Below are 18,061 nucleotides of genomic sequence, written 5' to 3'. Positions count from 1 at the left end.
GTGTTTCATATTTGGTTGAACCGACCCTTTAAACCTGACACCTAGTACACGTAGCTCCATAGTTTTTCCACAAGATGGCGGCCTTTGCTTTCATAGTAAATATATCCAGGCGCGGACTCCACTACAAGGTATGTGCGCCCACGTTTGCGGTGTTTGTTCAGTGCTTTTGTCCATGTGCTGGCTAGACTGACGTTTCTGCTGACACTTTGTTAAAAGTATAATGTGTTGATTAACAGGGGACGTGTGGCGCCAGGTGGCCTCATGCAAAAGGTTTAGTAACACCTGAAAAGCCGGTGTATTGTAGCAGAAGCGTCAGTCTTGATCATCCCTTTAATTTATTTGCGTATATTTCAGCCATCCAGATCTTTACAATCTTGACATTTTAGTTAAGGGCGAATGCCCACGCCTTTACATACAGTTTACGTATTAGATGATCTGGCTTTTAAGACAATCAATTTTTTAGATTCGCAGTCTACCCAGAATGAATTTAATAATCCCATAAAGTCCAATTGTTTGTGTAATTATAACGTCCTCCTGTGGGGCGAACTCGCAGGCCATCAGGAGACGGTGGGTGGTCTGTTAAGTCGTGAACTGTGTCTTTGGCATGAGAAAGTCTGGATTAAACAGCAGCAGCAGGAGCAGCAGTCACGGTAGCTGCTCAGGGATGTGTCCGACTTTAGAGCACCGCCCTCAAACACCGGACCCAGCTGCACAGAGAAACTGCTGCCTGTCAGGCTGACTGAGGACCGACACACTAACACAACTGTCCAGGACCTTGTTTGACCAAAGACACTGGAAGGAGGAAGCGTTTGGATCGGGTTGAGATATGAGGTAAGTTCTTGTGTTTTACTCCTTTGTAGTTTTTTTGTCTTTCCTCAACAAGTGGCTGGTGTGAGACTGAGACACCTGACAGAAGTCCTGTTTTCCGTATTCAAAATGATGTTAATAACATCTCTTCTAGTAGCAAGTTTAATTAGAGCTCCACAACCAGACAAGGTCATATATTAAAAGTCAGGGAGTGACACAAAGGCTATCATCAAGTACCCTGCGGGTCACTGTTTGCACTCCCTTTAACCCAACTCAACACTGGTCATTAAATTAGTATCAATTAGGAAGTTGATGGTGAGATAATGGCGATTTGTTATGCTGCCGTTTGCTTTCTGTCAAGTTTGGAGATTCATGAACACGTGCTAAATCTCGTGTTTTATAGTGAACGCGGCGTTTGAACTCTGGCTGAGAGGAGTCAGACATCTGGGCTCGCCTCTGCTGCCTGATAACAAAAATGTTATCTCCACTTGAGCAACCTGCATTTTTGTTATGCTGATATTTACGCCACAAATCACCCCTGAGTGCCTGTGAAGCTGCTCATTGAACTGGACTCAGAGACAGGTAAACACAATCCTCTTTCACCAAAGACCGGCATTAACTAAAAGGAGTCCTGTCAGTACAGGTTACTGAACTCTGATTTAATTCTTTTCAGTCTTTCTTAAGACTGACTCCACCTGCTCAACAGCTTCCACACTGTAAGGCCTGTGTTTGGGTTTGTAATGGCACAGACAGCATAATAAAGGAAGGTGTGGTGTTGACAGGCTGTACTGTCAGGTTACTGATTGAATCTCAGTGAGTGACAGAAACTGCCAGTAAATGTTTTCCAGTGTGGTTAATGTGCCGCTACTGCTGCTGATCAAACACACAGTTGAACCTTTGATAAAACACTGGATTCCTGATGAGGGACAAAAAAAACAAAAAACAGCTGGACTTAAAAACATGGACAAATCGGGAAAAAAGCTGTCCTAAAGAAAATAATTTATGACCTAATCTGCTTCTCCTTCTTCCACGTGTCAACATACCCCATGAGCACCCTGTCTGGGATGATTCATATGTCTTGTAAGATGATGCATGATTTGTTCAGCAACATTTTTAAGGAGGTCACTGGAGTCATGCAAACAGTGGTATTTCTTCTTCCCACTGCTGTATGAGCAATCATTTCCTGTGTACTTTACGACTGTTGAAAATGCAGCGTGCCCTTCTCCATCGAGCTATAAGATCCAAACTTTATTAGAGCAACTCTGCCAGCGAATGTGCTAACATGTAAACAGTGTTCATACATGTATTATCTGGTCTTTGGCCCAGACGCTGATGGACTGTGTGATTTATCCTCACGGAGACTAACAGCCTCTTTGTGCATAAACATTCAACTGCAAACCACCTTATTCTCCATTCACTGGAATTTCCCTCTCAGTCAGCCTTTTTTTTGAGTCATTCATGTACTATGATATAAAATATATGGAAAGACACAGTAAACAGTGTATTGCCCAATAAGATTAGTAGCCTTTTGTCAGGGTGAGTCTTGCCAAATAGCTGCAAGGCTTATGTTCTGAATATGCTGAACAAAGTAAATCTGAATCATGTTTATTTCCTTTCAACAACTACAGTTGCCTTTGAGCTGATAGAATATATAAACATCACAAGATCACAAGGCTCTAAATTTGAGCTTCATGAACAAATGTAACTTATAACCACAGTGGCAAACCTAGTGTAGAAAAGTTAACATTTGCATACAAACTTCCACATTTTCCAAACTGTGAGGATGATAGGCTTCAAAGCTGCTTCATTCACTTACAACTGCAAATTCTTGTCCCGGCGTTTCATTTTTAGTTTGTAATTACCAGCTCTACTGGAGTTTGACTTAACAACAGTGTGTGGAGATAAAAACAGCATGCACAGGTCCCTCCAATCACACAGCCAAACGAAGGCCTGCCACATGATGATGCTTACGAAAATCTAAAAATGTTAACGACCTCGTCTTTTACATAACTTGACTGCATATAATACACCAAAACATTTCAGACACCTACTCCTGTCAGTCTGAGCTGCATTTGGCATTCCCTTTCAATGCCATTACAACAGCTTTTCAAAGCTCTGATTGACAGACAAGTACATCAGACTCCTCACCTGTAAGATGTCTGTGCTGTATTGATTGCTAACTGCTCTTTCTGTCAGATTATTAGTCAATGTTTACAGCCTCTTGCACACAGGTAAAGGCACAGTACTGACAAATGTGAGACATTGTGTAAGTACTAAAAATGTAGTCCAAAGAATAGTGTAGTTAAAAAGATACAGAGATAAGCAGTTATGGGATAAATCAATGAATGAAAATCCTGGTGAATTAATGAATCAATCAGTCAACAAATCAAAGTAACAGCTGTATGTGAGGGCGTCATGCTGTGGATGAAAACAATGTAAATGTGTCTCATACAGCCCGCTAAACTGACTGTGAGTGGAAGCTTTGAGTCATTATTGCCAGGGAGGTGTTGTAAACTTTCTCCTTCCTCTCTGCAATATGTTTCCTTCCTTGTTCCACAGCATAAAAACGGACACATGTGTCCAGACGTCAGCTGCACAAAAGAGGGAGGAACATTCAGAGATAGGTGCAGCCTGAAACAAAGAGTTTGCTGTTGTATCAAAAACATTGTTTCTGCTTTCTGCTTAAAAGCTGCTACATTACAAGATATGTTGGGACATAAAGATGGAGCCACCGAAAGAGGAACGAGCAGACTTTACTGTGGTAAACTCACCCCAGGATGTCATTAACAATTTCCATGTGCCAGAGACAGGACCACAACATATCTTCGTCATGCTTTAGAATCACAGAGGTGGAATTTTACAGGGGCAGCTCTCCTCAGAGCTTTGATCAGGACAGGAAACCAGACGCACTCCATAGGAAGAGTTTGGATGGGAGGCGTCTGACGGAGCCCACGTACTTTGCTGCAGCTCTCAGAGCCTTTTGAAATGTAAAATAAGGGATCATATGTCTTTCTCAGTGCATCACTGTGATACAGTTGAGCTACTAAAACACACCTGGTGGTCTAAACGGTTAGTTTTGTGAGAAGATTTAGTCTGTGTTGCTACTAGGCCCTGCTAAAGTTAAACACAGATAAACCCTTAACACTTGATGGTTATCAAATTGACCTTTGTACATTTTTGTGTTAATCCAAGGTAGTCTTGTTTACAGGGTCTCTTGTTTACAGTTTCTAGTCCTGTTGATATCTTTTCAGGTCATGTGCTGCTTTCTTCTGCAACATGACACTTGTCTATTTTGAGCTTGGCTTTACTGATTGTTGGCTTACAGAAGTTGCTATTTACTGCCAGGCTGTATTACTACCGTCTAAACCTTCACTGTGCCCCTCCTTCATCTGTGATATTGATGAATGAAGGCGCTGACTGATCTTTGACCCAGAGTTTGTGTAGTGGTTTATATACACACACTTAAAATGTAAGCTCTCCCAGAGATGAAAATTCAGTCATTTTGTAGTCCATAAAACATTTCTGGAGCTTCTGATAATGACTGAATTTAAACTTATCCTTTAAGAGGATATATGTTCACTTTTTTGTAAAGTGCAGATGGTAATGTGAATTTGTTTTCTTTGGGCGATTTACAACATTGGACACACTCAGTAGACTTAATTCATTTGAACACACGAGAATGTGTAGTTAGAGTCACAATAATTGATCAAGTGAATTGTTTGTGTCAGTAGCTGGGCAGACACAATGCTGTGCTCACTACGTCCAGATAAATCACTCTCCAAAGGAGCCATGTGGTGAGCACACCTCGTGGGCCAGACAGACGGGCCTGCAGACAGCAGTCCTGCAGCGTCACAAGCCTACTCCCGTTTGTGTAAATTCAGAGTTTTCTTCTCTGAAGGTGACTGACATTTACCGCATTCTGCCACCGTGTCTACCTACCTCATGACAGCTCTTCTTTAGTTTTGGCACAGCTGCCCAAACACACAGCCAGATTTCAGAGAGCTGAGATAATACTGTGTAGCAGAGGGGCCTGGCGAAGGGCAGAGCCGGTGGGCTGAAGTCCACATGAGTGTTCTGTTTTCTGAGGCACACTGCCTGCTTATCAGGCCCACAGAGGGTTCCTTCCTGGTTTTCTTCAGTCCAGTCTGTAATTACTGTTGCTGGCTGGCTACGCTACAGTATGTGCATTTCCCAGCACTCCCAATGTTTTCCTTGTGTTGTCAGCTTCCTATTGTACTCTGATAGCCTGAAGCTATGTGCTCTGCTGAAACAAATGAAGACATTGCGTCACTGGTTTGACACTTAGATCAGTGTCTTTACAGTGTTGCCAGTGTCGGAGTTGTACTATGTGGTTTAAGTAGGACTGTAAGTAGCTCATGCGAACACATGGTAACTTGTTGGTTTATCATGTAGAGTACATGTAGATGTTAAATGAATTATTTCTGAAAAGAATGGCAATATTCTATAATTGAAAATCCAAAACCAGCAATAAATACATCAAATACATACTAACAAATGTTGCCCCTGTAGCCGAAACCTGAGCCTCTGTGCCGTGGACCTCCTTTGAGTTCAAAAACTTGAAAATAAGAAACAACATAAAGAATCCACTGGTATACTGAGTGACATCATGGGCCTTCAGTACAGTAAACATTGACACTGTAGTCTCTCATACACCGTCCTGTAATGTAAATACTCACTAGGGCACCAAATATGTATTAATCCACTGCTACAAGTAGTCCTCAACAAATGTACGATTTACTTCTGTTTGAGTAACTTTTGCTAACAACAGTACCTAGCTGTTTGAGGAAATCATTTAGCTTAAAAAAAAAGATTTATTTCTGGAACATGTTTTCAGTTTTCAGTAGAGTTGATGTGGCTTTGGGCCAAGTGTGTAGTGTCGAAGACGGGGTCGGGAAGTTAGAAGGTAACACATTGTTGGTTTTGTATGGGATTTGTTGACAATATGAAAAATGTAGAGTAATGCCAGCTTTGTCCTCTATGACTTCAAATTCACTTGAAATTGTTCCTTGTCCGGTTGTCCATGTTGTAGACCATCAGTGACGAGGTACATTAGTGTATAAAAGTCGAACTATTGAATGAAACATTTAACTTGCATTTATTATTGGAATGTGGGTGCATATATCTGTGCATGTATGTGCATAAAGGCATGCATGGTTGGATTTTCTTTTTGCTGTCCAGGTGTAACAGGTACATTTTTCACATTCCTAACATTCCCTCTCTATCATAGTGGACACTCGATCCTATGGCTGTAATGTGTTACTGTACAGAAAAGCAGTGATATAAATAATAGTAAAATGAGATAGAACTGCTTGACTAAAATAGCAAACTGCAGATATTACTGTATAAAGTCCTAAATAAATCACTGCCCTTCACTTTCATTATTAGCTGCAGTCGGTAACACTCAATCAGATCATTTTCCAAACAGACAGGAGACTTAAAACCTGAACGCCATTAAACTCTCTGATCTCTCTTAAGCGTCATATAGTTCGGCTGTGATGTATGGTGTGTGTGTGTGTGTGTGTGTGTGTGTGTGTGTGTGTGTGTGTGTATTCTTTCCGCTTTGTCTGTCATTAGTTGTATTTTTACAGCCGTTCTGTGGGTTCGTTCTGTCTGCCCACAAGTGACTTTCCATTCTGTCAGACCGAGATGGTGAAGTCATCGGACTCTGTCTGAGACAATGTAGTTTGAGCGTTGAGCATTGACTTGGCTATGAGGACAGTAAGTGGTACCTTTTCATTAGTCCTCGCAGACTCGTACAACAGATGGTTTCAATAAGTGTGCCTTTTTTTTTTTTTACCACTTTACGTAGCCTGAAATGTGAAAGCATAAGAGCAGTCAGCATGTCTTTATGTGAACTTTCCACCAAAGGCACGAGCATTTATTGAACATCGGCCAAAGAAAAGAAGATGATGTCAACTTAAAATTATTATTAACTGCTCTTGTGAAAAGACAGCCATAAAACTTTGTAATTTTGTTATCCATTTTATCCTTTTGAGGTAGAAATTTATCTCACTACCTCAAACAAACTTACTTTAAACTGTCAAAAGAAAGAACTCCACAGAGACTTTCTAGACGATATTATGTCGGCCCCAAACACTCCACATACCACATGCTAGAGTACACAGCAATTTTCCCATCACATTCTGCTGCCATGCATGAAAGATTAAAGCACCTGCATCATGTATCATGGCTGTCTCAGTCATCGCTCGTCACTCATTGACAATCAGAGAGTAAATTCCCCCAAAAACCTATGGAGGTGGTCCTGTGACTGCTTTGCTGGTGGAGCCAGTGAGAGGGCTAACTGAGTATTGGACTGTGTTGGAGCAGTTCAGAGCTCTTATAGCCACGTGGCAAAAGGAATGTCAGCTCACTGACTTTGAGGCTGGATGTCTGCTGTGAAAGGCCTCGGGGGTCTGCGGTGTCTACCAACAGGACAGGGGCTTTTTGAGGCTTCGAAGGTGTATGAAGCAGGCTGAGCACCTGCGTGTACAGGATTTCTACAGGCTGGTTGGTGTTACTTTCTCTGCCTGAATCATTTCTCAGCAGCAGCATCAAAACAGGATGCAAACACGTAGCCAAACAGGATCTTGTGCAAATCAATATGCTTATTTTAGCTGGTGCTTTGGGAACGACATTCAAAATCCCACCACATTCAAATCACAGTCAAAACACGGTTGTTGATCCAACTCTGAATGGCCATTGGATACAGTGTCTTAACCTTCACATGCGTTGGTGTGTTGTCCCTGACTACAGCTCTCACGTAGCCACCTGAAGCCCAGGGGCGGGGTGTGGTGGTGAAGTTAATATAACTCACAGAGGTACATGATATTGTACCATCTTAGACAATATCATGGTTTCACGGCATCACGGTATGGTTCTACACTATTAATATTATTATTATCAGTTACAATGACCGTTAAAGAAATGAGAAAAAAAATGTATTTTTTTTCTTGAACAAACATTTCATTATAATTTCACAAAGTATTCCATCCTGACAAACATGAAACTTGATATAAACTTGAAATATGTATATTTTGAGTAACACTAATATGGTAGAATTCAACATCATAAATAAGCAGTTGTACACGATTGGATAACCATCAATTTTCACTCCACGTCATACCTTGAAACCGGTGTACCGCTGCAAACCTCTTGAGGTGTTTCAGAGACAAAATCAATCAGAAATGATCTCAGTTAATGAATTAATGTGGCCAAAATGTGGTTGAAAGATGAAAGTTGACTCAGAAGTTCAGCCTAAAATATTATCTGAACTGTGACGTTGTCAGTGAACTAAACAAGGCTAGTGGATTTCTGCGGGGATCTGTCAGAGGCCTGCACAGCCAGCCTGACCTCTCCTCTAACCCTGCCCATCCCGCTCCATGGGACATTAGAATATCAAAGGCAGACTTCTCCCAAAACTCACAGAAGCTGTGGTATCCACCCAAGTGAGCGCACACACGCTTAATGCAGGAAATTTCCACATTTTGCTTTGATGTTGGGTTCTGGCTCTGATTTTCTGGCATGATTTTCAAAATGCTTGATGGTTGATTGGAGGAACCATGTCAGTTCAGCTCTATTCTTACATGAGCGTGTGTTTTATTAACAAAGGTTTCACACGCAGGCACATCTGTAAACATACTGAGTGCACATACCTTAATAGAAGGTGGATAATTAATCATGCATACCTAATCCAACACCCAATCAATCTGTGTTAGTGTGGGGTTGCTTTTCAGTTGGTTTCAAAGACCTTTCTTTTTACTGCTGAAAACACTGTCTGGGTTTCAGCTGGAATGAAAAATACCACAAGACAAATACTTTTCCGGTCTACTCATCCATGGTCAGGGCTGCTCTTCAGGAATGAAAGGTGCTTAACAGAAACAAACAGTGGTTCTTTGAACCGCAATTATAGGCAAGCCACTTTCTACCATGTTACAGACAGTATATGACGTTATTTATAAAAAACCTAGGGTATAACCACAGATTCTTGAGGGGGGAAGTTGTCCATCCTGCAATTATGTGAAAATACCAATCTGCCCCCTCCCGCAATATACAGCAGAAAATATGAGAAATATGTCCTCTTTTTATGAACCCTGTCAACAGATATGCCTCTTGTTATTTCCTAGTTGTTGCAAGGAACCGCAATACATACACTTGTCAGCAATTAAGTGTTTGTTTGTGAAGACTTAAAGTTGCAATATATAAGAATTTTTAGTTAAAAACCTTCAACTAAAATTATTAACAGAATGTGAAGAAATAACATGGTAAAGTTAGCATGCTAATCAGCTAGCCCCTAGCAGCTATGTACCTCAAGAAGTGATAGTCCGACAGTAAGCAACACCAACACTCCCCCGGTGCTCTGAGCTCCCAGTCCGGGCAGAATCGGCTAATAGGAACTCTAGTTGCATGGTTAAATGAGCTAACTAGCTAACGGCAGACACAGTTAGCAGCAGTTAGCGGTTACTGTGGTGATATGCTGCCCCCCGTTGGTTTGGAGTATGAATTCCACAGGTGGCCAATTCTTACATATTACACCCTTTTAACAGTAGTGTCTGTATGCATGTATTTATCTATGCTGAATGTAGCATGTAGCAGATATATGGTTGATTCCTTGAAGCCATTACATTAGCCCTCATACTTCCATATGGACGACTTCATGTTAGAAAAAATCTACTGCCTACAATTCATGACTCTACTACAAAAATATACAACTGAAGCCCATCCAAGAAATGCTATAGTTTTAGCCAAGTCCTGATATCCTGTAATGTGTGTAATTCTATCACTGACTCTTGAAGCTGCTAAAAAGTTTGCTTCTATGTTGAACTCCAATCTAGAACCACAAACCACGACTTTTATAGGCTCACATGGTTATACCTCTATAAAGCACATGTAGTAAATATGCTTGACGGCTGTCTGATGAGGACAGACGGGCTCATTTTACTTCTACTCTCTAGTATTTATCACAGCCTTGTCACAATGGCAAGACTGGGATAAATACTGACTGGTATCGAGAGCCCTCTTGATAAATTGGTGATGTAAGCTGGAATCATACAGAAGAGCAGATAAAATACAGCTGTGTTGTCAACTTAAATTACTTTAACATTCCAATCTATAAACCATTTGAGTTAACCAAAATAATGAAACATGTCCCCGCTAATAGTAGATTATGGAAAAACCAGCCATCTGTGAGAGACTCCTTGCCATGAAATGACATCAGACTCTTATGTGTCTTGCCTCCTCAGACTGGGCATGACGGTGCGGGCCAAGCAGAGGGTGTAGCCACATCTGGCAGAGAGTGCTGAAGTAAGCAGGAGCCTCCGCAAACCATCTACTGTGACTGTGGGAAGATGGGAGAGATAGAGGAGGATAGGGACAATGTTGGGAAGCTGTTTGAGAACTTTGTCCAGGCCTCGACCTGTAAGGGGACTCTTCAGGCCTTCAACGTCCTCTGCAGACAGCTGGACCTCGACCCTGCGGACAGCAGCACCTTCTACAGCAGTCTAAAGGCGAAGGTCACCACCTGGAAGGCCAAAGCACTATGGAGCAAGCTAGACAAGAGGATATCCCATAAAGAGTACAAGAAAGGCCAGGCCTGTGAGGGCACCAAGGTAAATTTATAATTTATTCATATGTTTTGTAAAGCTGTTCTTGATGCTGCAAAAGAGTTTACTAATCATAGGTCAATGTAGATTGAGACTGTGGATTGAAGTGGTTTCACATTTTTTTCCCCCCCATTTAACTACAAATTATGATTATTTTTCCAATACTGCCAACTTTTACTGCCAAGTTCTTTCAGTTTATCTTAAAAGTCATTCATTTTTATAATGGAACTGTATGAAATAATCAGTGTTGTTAAAAGTACCAAAAAGTAATAATTGAGTATAGATATCGTGTAAAAATATTACTTTGGTAGATGTGAAAGTCCCCCATACTATTGTGCTTAAGTAAAAGTCTTTAAAGTATCTGATAGCAAATTTATTTTGGGGTCAAAAGTAATTTTTTGGCAATAAATGTACTTAGGTATCAAAAGTACAAGTTAAAGTAAAATTCGTATATTTACACAAATGTACTGTATATGGGTCGAAAGATTATTGACCTGGCCGACAACTCAATATTCAGCATTTTCTGATGATCAGAATCTGTGTTTTCTTATCCGATTGTGGATAAAAGTGATTCATTTAAAATGTGCTGCTTTGGCTCTGCAAAGGAAGTAGTAACTAAAATGATCAAGTAAATGTAGTGGAGTAAAGGTATAATATTCTTTTATCCAAAATGAATTGGATTGGAAACATGAAGTAGAAGAAATGAAAAAACAAGTACCTCAAAATTGGTCTTGAGTACAGTACTAGAGTAAATGTACTTGGTTACATTCCATCACAGGAGCTAATTCATGACAAGGTAATTGATCTCAGTGCATGTGCTTTGTTTTGAAAGTAATGATGGTGTGTGTGCTAACATACTAAGATTAGGTCAAAGTCTACTCCTACCTTATTCCAGGATCCTCCACCATCTATAGAAAAAACTGCCCAACAGCAACCTTTTATTAAAAAACAGAAAAATACATACACTCTATTTTACTTTATTTGCTTTATTAATTACTTTTCTGTAGGATGATAAAACTTAAATGCAGTGCTTTGTAGCAACAAACACTCTCTGATCTCAGCTATAGCACCAACTACACCTTTTGGTTTAAACTGCAGCCAGCTAAAGGAACGAAAGAAGACATTGATTGGCGAAAGGAAACATTGATTGGCTTTAAATCTCTACAAGCGGATTTCTTGTAACTGTACGCTGAACCTTAAAATTATGTGGCATTCTTTGGAAAGTGGTCAACATTACTAGTTGGAGAGCTGAAACATGGATGGCTCTTTAAAAGCCAAATTTGTATTTTCCATGAAAATAAATTCTTGATATAAATAGCCTTACATGTGATGCGTCTAAAATTTCACAGGACTTTCATCACTCACAATTAAATCTGATGTTTTGTATTTTAGGAAGTGACTTTGTGACTTAACCTCATGTGGTTCCTATTTTTTTGAACAATCTGCACCTTGTTCCTCCTTAGGAGTGTTTCCTACACTATGGAGCACCATAGCAAAGGCAATGTCATGGTTATCACTATAACCTCTACCTGCCAAGACATAGCCACATCGACTCTGCAAACACTCACTCCTTCACTGCAACAGCTCCCAATGTACAGGACAGGAAATTAAAGAGATATACATTGCTTTACACTGATTCTTCTTCTCTTTAGACAGCTGCTATATAACAAAGCTGTACAGAAACATCATGTAGCATTATCCATAGATAAATGCACTGCTGAAACATCAGTGTATCCACCCTATGTAATTGTATCTTACCATAGAAACTGTAAAAATGCTATAAAATCACAGCCAAGCAACATAAACACTGAACATAAAACACAACAAGCAACAGATGTGCATAATCTAATGAAACAAGACACAGAAGACAAACAATGTGACATCTATGCACCGCTTCATCTAACCCTGCAGCCAAGTAACACAAAAACAGCCAATTGCATTCAGAAAGCAATTTACAGACAAATCCCATCAACACGCACAGAGGAGAGTTACAGAAGAGCTATTCTTTGAGTTGAATTATGAAGAGGTGACTGTAATGGGGACAAAGAAATCACATTAAGGTCTGCGGTGGTGGTGGTTCGGGGTTAGGTTGTGTGTTTGGCAGTAAAGGTGATGAGGGAAAGTAGGAAAACCTGGAGGACTGTGATTACCTTCCAGGCATCAGCTGCCCTGAGCTTGAAAGAGTGTTTTTATTGCACAGAGAAACAGACAGCATCACTCAGCAACTATGAATATTTGGACCCAGTTATATGGAGGGTGTGCTCTGCTCTTTATAGGCTCTTCCTCAAAGGTTGGAGCCAGACCCATGTTGTTATTAAAGTGTGTTTTAAATGCTTCAGCGTGAGCCCAGTTTTACAGGTTCTGTCCGATTTAAGCCAACAATCAAAATAGGTAAGAAGAAGTGTGACTCTCCTAAACCTTTGCGCCAGACATTTTAGGTCAGATTGCGTAATTCTGGCAATCCACCAGGTTGAGCTATAAAATAAAAAGTGGCACTGTGTACTAAAGTAGTAAACCAGATGTACAAACAGTTGATTGTGTTCATTATTGAAACACTAACTGAATTCATGAGATTGCCTTTTTTCTTCTAATAGCCTGATATTTAATAAGATGCTTATTAAATTTCACACATGTACAGCACATGAGCAGTATGACGCCTGTTTTAATCATTGACAGGACAGACAATCTGCTTTCACTTGATTACCGATTTCTCCTCTCCCAGGGAGAATCACAAGGTGACGACTCGTGTTTTTATGACGACTCAGCTCTTTAAACAGTGACAGATGTGAAATCACTCGGCACCTCATCTTCATACTCCCGCTGTAGCAGCAATCTTTAAAGGATGTGATGTCATCCGTGTTTTATGGGCCTGACACAGCTGGCCGCAGAGACACTGTGTGTTTCTTTCTCATAAAGTTTTGCTGTGAATAAGTTGATCTTTTTTATTATTATCAATAATATGATGTTGAGAACAACTAGTGGATCCATGTGAAGCCCCAGATTCATTTCTTGCAAACCGCATCTACAGTCACACAGCTTGAAAGTTTTGTTTTAGGTTTGGGAGGATATTGTTTTTGCGTCCTGTAGAGCTTAAATGATTTGGCACTTAATCAATTAGTCAATTGGCACAAAATGTGTTGCCAAGAAATGTCTTGTTTCAAGCAAAAAATTAAATGTGAATGTACATTTTTGCTGCTTTTCTTTGTCAATTATGATAGTAAACTAAATATTTCTGGCTTTTGACTGTTGATTGAAATAAGCAACTTAATGATTTCATCTTGGGCTCAGGGCAATTGTCATTGACATTTCAGTATATTATTATATAAGCGTTAGTTGCAGCTTTAGTTTCCTAATACTTATATCAAGATGCTGCGATAGTAGGGCTCCTTACATAAGGCACACTGTCCAGTGAGATTAAAAAATGCTCTGACAGATAGGGTTCATTATGGAAGTGGGGGACAAAAGCGACAAGAGCGATGTGGAGCTGGGATCCAAGCAAGGTCACAGTTGGTTAAGCTGAAAGGAAGCGTGTGTGTCCTGACTCAGCAGATGTGGAGCAAGCCATCAGGAAAAGCCTCATATCTGGAAAAATAGATCAGCGAATGGAAACAGGCTAGAACAAAGAGCCTGGTACTGCTGATGACTGATAGAGACAGATAAAAACAGTTACATTTGCACACTGTTAACATACCTACATCTGAATAAACGAGTTAGTACTGCGTATATTTGACAACATCCTTCCATCTCTGTCTCTGGCTATGTAAATAGTCAGTACTCTTACTAACCTTTTGTTGGGAGTTAGAAAAACGAGGCCAGCAGGCAGGCTTGTCCAGGCAGCTCTTCCCCCACCTGTGTGTGTGCTTCACACCTGTGATTACCTCATCCTGATAACCTCAGGCAACAGATGATGACACATGGTGTTCCTCATCACCCACATCCTTTGTGAGGCCTCAAAGAGGGAGAACATGGAATGACTAAAGCAACAATTATTGTGTTTTTTGTGCAGGAGCAGAGAGCCATTTAGGGTATGATTTGGGATCTTGATCAGCTGGCACTGGGTGCTCCATAAGCAGCACCCAGTTTGATTGCCTATCCCCACGTTGTGTTATCCTGTTGGTTGACACACAGGATGGCAGGAAGTGAGTCCTTCTGTTTAAATATGTGGCTGCATACTGGTGGGATTTAGAGGTCGGGATTAGAGTGGTGGCTCTTTGTGCTGCTGGATGAATGTCCAGGGAAGGTGAAAAAAAGATCATTTCTGCACTAATTTGGTTAGGCTATTGAGACAGGAGACTGTCCACCTTGTTGAGCACAGCAGGGAAAACCTTCAGAAGTGGTTTGGTTCTGGATTGAGTGTCACATCTCCTCTGTACACAATTCCCTAGAGTGCCTCTTAACATGTTTAGAAGGAAAGAAGATACAGTTTGCCAGCGCACATACGTCAGTTCTTTCATCTATCATTCAAGAGGATGATGTCATGTTTGAGCCCCACATTCTCAGACACACGCTGTAACCTCAACCAACTGACTTCATGCATTTTTGGGTGAGGCCGGTGCATGAATAACACCTTAGATATTTTAAGGCTGTAATAACGGTTAAAATTGATGGAAGATGTTGGCAAACAATTTTCAGGCGCTTGTTAACTCTTATGTTATGTTAAACACACACTTCGTGGCCTGGAGAAATTGTCTCAAGACTGGAATGATCCTCAGTGTCTATCCTGCTGAAGTGTTCTTGAGTGAGACACTCTAAACTTTTAAATACTGCAGTGGTGTAGTAGAGTACGGCTCTATCTCATGATCTGTGTAGACGTGCAAATGCTTCCTGATATGTTAATAAACATGTAGGATTCATATCTGCCTTCACTGCAGGAAATGTCTCAGCCTTCTGTGAATAAAGACGTCACCTCAGTGTGTCCCTTGTGTGGCTAATGAGGGCAATTTGTCATTCTCTCTTATGTAGTGCCTCATCATCGGAGGAGGCCCCTGCGGCCTGCGGACGGCCATTGAACTTGCTTTGATGGGCGCCAAAGTGGTGGTGATCGAGAAGAGAGACTCCTTCTCGAGGAACAATGTGCTGCACCTCTGGCCCTACACCATTCATGACCTGCGGGGCCTCGGGGCCAAAAAGTTTTATGGAAAATTCTGTGCTGGGGCCATAGATCACATCAGTGAGTATCTGAAAAAACGTGGTGCTATAGCTTTTGATTGACTTGTGATGACATATTACATAATACATATTATTTTTAGAATTTATAATATCTATTCTCGAACTTAACTTACTTATTTATTTAATTCTTTCTGTTGTTGTTTATTTTTTATTTGTTATTATTTGTATCTTGTATCACATTTCTCTTTTTTTCATCTTTTATGTGATTTGGCTGCTGTAACATTGTATTTTCTACGAATGCTCAATATTTATCGGGACGTTGTCAGCCAGAATTATTTAACAAGACAAATCTTATAGAGCTGTGGAATATTAAATAATCCGTGTTTGCTCACTGCATCTTCGCCTTTCTTATCCTCAGCTGTGCACAGACTACAGGTTAGGATGTGAAATCTCATCATTATCGGCCGTGAGAAGCACATAATTATCGGTTATCCATAGCGGTAAACCGTGCGTCCCCAGTATTTTGGAAGGAAATGGATGTAAAAGAAAAGTTAGTATAAGTATAAAACCTATATGGGACATAATGATGAAATAATGATTTATTATATTGTTAAATTTAATTTGATTACCCTTTTAATTATTTTCAATATCATTTGAACATTTATTCTTTGAAATATTTCTGACATAACAACAAGAGGAAGTAAAAATAAAAGAGAGTAATGGAGTTCAGGTCTTGCTCTCAACAGTGTCAAGACAACATAACACAAACAAAGTCTGGCAGTGTTTTACTTCTGTGCACTTTCACTAAACATCTGTGTGTCTAACAGGCATCCAGCAGCTGCAGCTGATCCTACTGAAGGTGGCCCTGATTGTTGCAGTGGAGTTTCACATCAATGTGGAGTTTGTCAATCTGCTGGAGCCACCGGAGGATCAGGAAAATGAAGGTATTCATCCCACACTTCCAAACAATAGATTAACAGTGCTTTACATTCACTTGACAGTTGTTTTATGGCCTGCAAGCTTTGGGAAGATGAGGAGTTTTAAGCATCTGGGATCAATATGACTGGAACCTAGGATTAGGTTTAGAAGTTTAATAATGTGTAAAGCACGATGTAGACGTCAGGCTGCATCTTGTCAGACAGACTCTGTGTAGCTGCCATGAGGATCTCTCTGTAGTTGGGCGCTCTTGCTAGTATGGGACTTCTCATCCTGCAGTATTTGATTTCCTTGACAGCCACTAATAAACAGGAGACAAACATTGGCACTGATCTAGTTTTTCATCATATTTCAATGAGGTTAATGGAGTTCAAGTATACTGCATGACTCAGAGCTCAAATGTATGCCTGCTCTGTATGGCACATAAATCACATTAATACCAGTGGCTGACATTGTTTCCTTTGTTAAAGCAAAAGGTAGAGGTAATATCTTAATCTTATCTCTCTCATTAAATGTTTTATAGCATGTACACTGCACTGTACAGTAGATGACTACTTGACCCTCTCAGCCCACACTGGACTATAAACTCTGAGGGGGAACTTGCATGCTGTTGTCAGGTGTTGTCTCTTCAGCTGTAATATCAATATGCTGATAACAACGAGAGCCTCGTCTAAATTTGGACACAAACTTATCCTCTGTGTTCTGCTGCGACAGACTTAGCTGTGCCCTTGACATCATGGAATGTATTTTCCACATGATGTTACACAACAAACCACCAAGCTGTTGCTGTGCTGGTCTCACGCTCCTGCAGCACCCACACTGTATACTTGTAATAGCTAATATTAAAGCTGAAACAGTGTTTCGTCTGTTAGTCAAGTTTTCAGGGCAGATCCAGTGCACTTTGCAGATATCGAGCATCTTTGTATTACATGAACATGCTTGGAGCCATCCTTATTTCCTGAAACATGACATGAAAAGACCCATTATTCTTATTTTACTGGCATGATAGCAACAAAACAGCACTGAAGGATTATTCATAGGATTTGAATTATGTGTGTTTTTCACCTCTTTAACTCTATTTGTGTTGTACTCAGGGCTTGGGTGGAGGGCTGCAATCCGACCTGCTGATCATCCCGTGGCTAACTTTGAGTTTGACGTCGTGGTGGGGGCTGACGGACGCAGGAATACTCTGGAAGGTGAGAAGATGGCAAACAATAGATGTCTCAGTAGAGAGACAGTACAGATGCCTTAAGGATGTACTTAACTTAGCCCACTAAGTACGATATAAAGTTTCCTGTGTCTGATCAAGAAAGGAGCAATCTAGGACCCAAATGTATAGGTTCCCATCTGTCCCAACTGTCCCTCTCAAATTGAAATGTTCTATGAGTTAATATTAAGGTAATTTTTTCTGATGCTGGGAAGGAAGCCCTAAACAGTCATGGATCAAACATTATTTCCTCATTATTCCCATAATAACAAGTTACTAAGTTTTTCCGAGATAACGAGATAATTTATTTTGAGAGAATGACTTCATAGGATTCGTGAGAGTGGACTGAGTGCACCATGACACACACACACTGCTCTGTGGG

The 18,061-nt window shown here is 40.6% G+C and overlaps 1 protein-coding gene across 1 annotated transcript in view; it reads left to right on the top strand.

The window, feature by feature from the left end:
• Positions 1 to 727: 727 nt before the first annotated feature.
• mical2a (microtubule associated monooxygenase, calponin and LIM domain containing 2a) overlaps positions 728 to 18,061 on the top strand; it is a 35,167-nt gene continuing 17,833 nt past the window's right edge. Inside the window, exons 1-5 of the mRNA XM_073464254.1 lie at positions 728 to 831; positions 10,068 to 10,433; positions 15,390 to 15,597; positions 16,364 to 16,480; positions 17,567 to 17,668. Of these exons, the coding sequence (XP_073320355.1) occupies positions 10,173 to 10,433; positions 15,390 to 15,597; positions 16,364 to 16,480; positions 17,567 to 17,668 (688 nt within the window). The 5' untranslated portion in view covers positions 728 to 831; positions 10,068 to 10,172. The remainder of the gene's footprint in view (positions 832 to 10,067; positions 10,434 to 15,389; positions 15,598 to 16,363; positions 16,481 to 17,566; positions 17,669 to 18,061) is intronic.

Source organism: Pagrus major, chromosome 4 (assembly GCF_040436345.1).
Source record: "Pagrus major chromosome 4, Pma_NU_1.0".
Classification (NCBI taxonomy): Eukaryota; Metazoa; Chordata; class Actinopteri; order Spariformes; family Sparidae; genus Pagrus; species Pagrus major.
The sequence above is the reverse complement of the archived record's forward strand: the minus strand, read 5'-3'. Positions and strand labels throughout refer to the sequence as shown.